A 6,865-nucleotide genomic window follows, 5' to 3' on the forward strand; every position below is an offset into this window, starting at 1 on the left:
ATAGTACCCAATCTGGTAACTACCAGATCTGGTATCTCATTATATTGTACCAAACCTGGTACTTGTTTACTGAAATCTGGTCATCTATAGGAATAATAATAAGAGACTTTAGGCATCCATGACTATGTATATTTAAATAAATTGATCTATATAATATTTTAATTAAAAGAGTTTTAAGTTACAAAATGTCTTCTGTGTTCATTTATAATTTGGTACTTGGGCCGTGTAAAACGAACCCTGAGTTAATGTGAGGCTGCAGACTGCCCTGGAAACACTAAGCAGGGGTCTGGGCACCACAATACTACAGACTGACCTAGTCAAATACTGATGGTAATCTTTAATGTATATGCTCCAAATGTTGAACTTTCACTTTGAAAAAAAGAAGAAAAAAAAAGAAAGAAAACAAAACAAAACTAGAATTACAGCATTGAAACAGAGGATCGTAGTTTCAAATTCCAGTATAAGGCAAACTTTCTTCTTTTTATCTCAGATCCTGTTAAGAAAGAAATTAAGTATCACTTTCAGTTCCATTATAGAGACTTATTTCAGATAACACGGATCAATATTGAAACGTATATCAAATGTTTGTGCAGACTCGAAATTGATACCTGAATGCCTAAACAGTTCATAATTGAGATGAATATCAAATAATTAAGTATGAGACTGGTAAAAATGTGAAACAGACCAAACCCTTTAAGACATAAATATTGATTTTCAATGTACAAAAACGGTTTGCAACACTAAAATTTTATTCACCGAATAAAATAAATCATACTTGAACCTTCACTCAAATTCAATATTCATTATATAATAATTTAAGATCGATAGGAATACGAACATTCAAATATGCAAAAACTGCAAGAAAATTAAAGGCAGTTATTGGATGTTTCCCAATTTATTTATTGCAGTTTGTTGCCCAAGATTCTACTTAATATACAGCTCTAGTATATAATTGGTAAGATCCAACGCTTTAAAACTATTGTACATGTAGAGGTAAAATAGCATTCGAATTAATGAATTTGCATCATCGATTTTATATATAAAAAATCGCTTGATTCTTCCGGTATTTAGCAGTGGGAGAATGTGCCAGGAAGATATATGCAACTGCAAATGCGTGTTAAAACAGTTTAATTGAAAACAATGATCATAAATACGAATTGACAATATTGAAATCGATTTAATGTCTATACAAAAGAATAAATGAATATAGATATACAAGTAAACAATATGGAATAAATATGCATGAAGTCGGTAAAATAAAAAAAAATCAAATTTGGCCCAAATACCTGTGCCGGTTTTCGGATAGAGGCACATCCGTGCATTTAATTATCTTGACCAGACGTCAGATACAATATTGACATAATAATGTTTGGCAATCCAGTATGCATCAATGAAAAACTGAACATTTAGAATTGTTTTCATTTCCCTAGTCCAAAATATCCATATCAAACCCATATTGTACTCCAGTAAGCATCGCTTTCATTTATTTTTGTAAAAACTAATTTCACATCAAAATTGTACTATAAATAAATATGTTTTACCAGTTATCTCTTTTACAAACTCAAGACTTCCATGAATGTTAAAAATTTCATCCATTCAATTTGACTTTTGAATTCATTCAGTATTATTGTTTTCGGCATTAGGCTTATACATGTATATTGCACTTCTTTTCTGTGTTACGAATAATTTCAGTTAACATTGAAGAGAACTGCGGTAAATCTATTAACAGCTTTGCGGGGGAGCTTACTAGTAAATTTGATTCGTCAAAATACAACTCAAAAATAGTTGGAGGGCAATGCCGTGTCACTGTCAAACTTGAGAGTTCGTTGTTCACATCAAAGTCACACGTGTTGTTCTATTTCACAGAGGTGAATCCATTTCCCTCCTGTAATGCAGGCAATATTACAATTCTTGATGGTGACAAGAAGTTGGCGATTAAAGGTTCGTACTTTAAAATATGTTTTACTTAAAGTCACAATATGCCCAAGATATGCTTTAAATTTTATTTCTCAAAAACGTTTTATTCTTTGGTTCCAAAAAGTTACTCCCGAAACATCTTTTGCAACTGTTGCTTTTGTCAATTAGTATAGTTATAGTGATTAAGTATTTTGCATGGATGTCAAAAATACAACTTTGTTTACAATTTGCTAAATGTATCAAACATTCTCTAAAATCATGATTTATACATTAAAATCTCATGCTTGCCCCTTCTAAAGATGGAAAAAATATTAATTTCTGAGGCATAATGTGTCTTTATATTAACATCTATTAGTAACATGATTTTAGAAACCTTCTGAAAGTAGACATCTGTAAATCTCGTGATTTATTAATTTTACTGGTACTTGGTTTCAAAGTATTTTTTGCTTTATAATGAATCTTTAATAAGTTATGTCATATTCTTATAACGAACTTCTGGTATTTTGGATATAATTATCTGAATTCGTGTCATAGAGGAATATTTAACAAGAAATGGATATTGTTCCTCATCATGTTTTATAAAGGGTGATAAAGTGTCATTCAAACACTCACCAAGTTTGAATTTTACATGACACATATCGTACCACAAATCCATTTTATAGATAGATGCCCTACTGGACATATTATTTTTTTCATAAATTTGCGCTATCTGCAGTTTGTTAAATAAATAAAAGTTTAATTAAATAAGTTTAAATAAACGTCACCAAACTGTTGTATATCATGTTTTTCTTGTTTCTTTTCAGGATTGCCTCGATTTCTTTGCGGACATCATCAAGAACTTGAACAATCTGACAAATTCTTTACAACGTTAAGTGATAGATTGACGGTCGTAGTTAATACAAATGATGTCTCCAGTTACTACGGACAATTCAACATGAAATACATCATGTTTAGTAATGGTAAGTTAAATCTTAGCTATGTCATGTTAAATTTATATAAGATAAAGTAAGCGTTAAAGTAATATTATGCCAATCTTATTGTAAATTGTGAATGAACAGGTAAAAGTGCAAAAAAAAACAAATACATTTCGCCTTACTTGATTTTATTAGTAATTTTGGTATTCTACTTCACAAAAATAATCAATAACCCACGTGTCTCATGGAAAAGTCCAGAATGTATCTGATAACGTTCAATGAATAAAATGAGTCGGGCAGTATTTTAGAATTATAGGCAGTTTTTGTATTCTATTCTTACCACTTTTTTATCATTATGTTTTGGTCAATGACCATTATCATAGTCAATCTTTTGAAATATACACTAGTGAAGCTCGACTTAACCATGAAAAAAATGAGCATAATGTCACAAAGAAGGAATGTCTTCATGACAAAGAACAATTAAAAGGACAAGATATTCCGAAATGAAATGATCAGATTTGTTCACATTTTAGCACTATTTCCTGAATGATTGCTATGGAAACCGGTAAAACAATCCTTTCAAAGAAAAGTATTGTCATACTTGTGTCAGATTAGCCGTTCCTTTGATTTTATTAATTTTACTTGAAATAATTGTTACATAAATACTGATGACATTTATGTCATTTTTATGACTATTTAGCTTCATTGACAATAGACATGAGTTTTCTATATTTTGCAAAATCAAAATATGACAACAAACAAACATATAAATATACGAACTAATAGCAAACAGACCAATAACAGATACATCAGCATAGATTCGTCAAGGTCAATATTCAGTGATACATTATATCATTATATAAACTTTTTGTTTGGCATTTAATAGTAATGAAATATTTATAACCATACAAGTTGTAAACTACAGACAGTAGAAACAAATATATAAACAATATTAGTAGCTTTTTTCGCGAACATAGATTTAAATATGTTTGAAAAATGTTCAGATATTTGTTATCTAAGCTGATATCTATACCAAATGAACAAATCTAGAAAAAACACCCTTAAATTTAATAAGGTTTTTTCTTTTGAAAAAGGAACTTTCCTTCGACGTTGCAAAATACATGAAATGATAAAACATGAATTTCTAAGTCACTTGCATGCATTTTTGTTGTCTATGAAGAATCTGACACATTTCCAGATGGTCTCTTTTAAACCGTTTCGAAAAAGTTTGCATTCTGCATCATAGTGGAGGTCTCAAGAAGTCACACACAGGGGACATTTTAGACATATTATTTTGAATCACTTCTGCAGCTTCGATTCATATTACTTCATATAACAGCACAGAGTCATTTCTAGGTTTTATGAAGCATAACAAAATGTCATATGAGCTCTTCATTCGGTAACTATCATTCATGTTAAAAGCCCAAACAACTTCCGTAGCGACAGACAATATATTTTCTGAAAGAATGTAAACCATTTCATAGATATGTGAATATATAATCATTTCCACATGTACAAACATTCTTGAATATTTTCACAATTTCATCAATTTGTATAAATATCTCTGTAACAAATGTATGTAAAATATGATATTTATTTATTTACATTTCCTGGAATGTTAACGTTTCAATTTAAGATAGAAAAGTAAAGGGAAATTTAACCATTTCGGGTAGACTGAAACAAAATAATATTCATTTTTGCAGGGTATTATGAGTATACAATACCTTTATTAAACTGACATTTTGTTTCCATTTCACAATGATGCCATTTCTTTTCCTTACTCCTTGCGTGCTTATTTTTATTCTTTTTCAAGTCATCGAACGAGAGCCGAAATTTTGAAACGATATTTGATATTTTTTGGGTAAAAACCACCGTCTTACATAAAGATACTCTTAATATTTACTCTCCTTTGTGGCAAGCATAATAAATGTACATACAGTTTGTAATTCAACGATAGCTTCTTGTTATAAAATTTAAGTGTCATGAAATGTCTATGTCTATTTAGTTATTTGACATATTTATTTACAGGTCCATGTCACAGTGAACATGTATACAAATGTTCAAATGGACGCTGCATCCCAAACTATTATCGTTGTTCGAGTCAGATTAATGCTTGCTTGACAACAGAAGCAGTGTGCAATCGAACTAGAGATTTAAAAGTCAATGATAGTACCCGTGACAAGGAACCGAAGTATTTACAGAATTTGTATACGTTTGCTTCATTAGTAATATTCGGGATAACCGCACTCTGCGTTTACAGGAGACTGAAAGGGAAGCCATGCCGATCACATCCAAACCCACGACCAGACGCAACAAATCAGGTAGCCGTTTTCATCACTTAAAATATTTTACAATCAACTTTGAAATAACATTTTTTTCACATATTCTTCTCTTTTTAAAATTCTTTTTAAAATCATTGCCTGTTGAAATGTTTGCAATGTCAAATATGTTGTGTTACGATTTAAACTCTTATTTCTTCATTTCAGGGCCGAGGCTGGGGACCAATTAATATTCAATCTAATTCAGCACCAGATGAGCAAGTACCCTTTTCAAACACAAGTTTAAACGAAGTTAATACTATTGACACATTATCTGTCAGTCTTGACAATTCACTCCCTCCTGAGCAAGTAATTTTTCCAAATAGATACATGCTAGCCATTACGTATTCAGATCATCCGCCTTTATACGAAGATGTCGAAGATAATAATGATAACAATGGAGATATTCTGCCAAGCTATGGCGACGTTGTAGCTAATCCTACAGAGTACACTCATGTTTCACAAAGATGATATCGCATTTATCTAGTAGAGGGAGAATAGGGTGAAAAAACTTTTCTGATATTGAGGATAAGTGGGAAGACGGATTGACGTCGTCATTTGGTTTTGCAAAGCGAACAGGGAATTTTAATTGTAAAGTGACTTGTTTTTGAAAGCATAGCAGACATGCCAAATCACCTCTTCCAGGCTTCCACTGACGAATTTGTAATGAAAAGTTAGCCAAATAATTGTGATTGCCTTAATTGACCAAATTTTGTAAATAATTAAAATCCAAGGACCCATTCTGAGTATTGTTTTGATAAATTTGTTGTATTAATTATACATAAAAGTCAAGTAATGGTAAATTACATTACATAATTAAATTCAGCAAAATATTTGATGAAATCTGTGATGTATATAAATATAATGAAATGTATTTTCCATTAGTTATTCGTTGGTTAAATAATTTCAAATGTGGGTTAAACTTGACTGACGATACATCACATGCCCGTCGGCCTAACACAGCAATGTCTGTCAAGATGGTTGCTTAAGTGAGAAAAAAAGTTAACACCGGTGCAAGAGGCTGGCAATTAGCTAGTATTGTTTGCATCTTTTCATAAGCAGATCATACCATTCTCAAACATGTTTAAAAATGAGAAAGATCTGTTCCTCATTTATTGAATGATGAGCAGAAATAGGTTTGCATGCAACGCGCTTATTTCTTGCTTAAAAAAATTCCAAATTACAATGCACGGTCTTTAGCAAATGTCGTCACTGGTGTTACAGGTGCTTAAATTACTATAGAAAATGTAGATAAAATCCTGAAACAGTATTTTGACTTGTATTTGATTTTCCCCTCAAATATAATATCCAATTTTTTATTAACTGTAATTAGACTATATAGCTGTAGGTCGTAGCATAGTGTGTAAAATGCCGTTTCAGGTAACATTCTATTTATCTATCTCTCTAACTGTGCACTTTACACCTTATTCTATGTAATCATTGAATTGTATATTCGATTGAGAAATGCATTTGAATAATTGCAAAATAAATATTGTTTTATATATATATATTCCAGGTAATTTTTATAGCATCGTGTTTGATATACATGTTTCTACAATATTGTATGTTAATATGTTAATCTGTTTCGTAAATAATGCTTTTGATGATGTTTTTCTATGCGCCTTGTGTAAACTATATACGTCGCCATATTTGTTCATTGTTTACATTGACAACATCGATGAGACTATCATGTAATCATTGAATTGTATATTCGAT

The 6,865-nt window shown here is 30.8% G+C and overlaps 1 protein-coding gene across 1 annotated transcript; it reads left to right on the plus strand.

Moving 5' to 3' along the window:
- The first annotated feature begins 1,605 nt into the window (after positions 1-1,605).
- Positions 1,606-5,629, plus strand: LOC132729270 (uncharacterized). Its single transcript, XM_060714991.1, has 4 exons — positions 1,606-1,941; positions 2,721-2,876; positions 4,860-5,152; positions 5,318-5,629. Exons 2-4 carry the CDS (start codon positions 2,852-2,854, stop codon positions 5,618-5,620), a joined length of 621 nt encoding a protein of 206 aa, XP_060570974.1. The 5' UTR covers positions 1,606-1,941; positions 2,721-2,851; the 3' UTR covers positions 5,621-5,629.
- Positions 5,630-6,865: the final 1,236 nt, after the last annotated feature.

The sequence above is a fragment of the Ruditapes philippinarum genome, unplaced genomic scaffold (assembly GCF_026571515.1).
Source record: "Ruditapes philippinarum isolate M1 unplaced genomic scaffold, ASM2657151v2 ctg8112_1_1_1_1, whole genome shotgun sequence".
Classification (NCBI taxonomy): domain Eukaryota; kingdom Metazoa; phylum Mollusca; class Bivalvia; order Venerida; family Veneridae; genus Ruditapes; species Ruditapes philippinarum.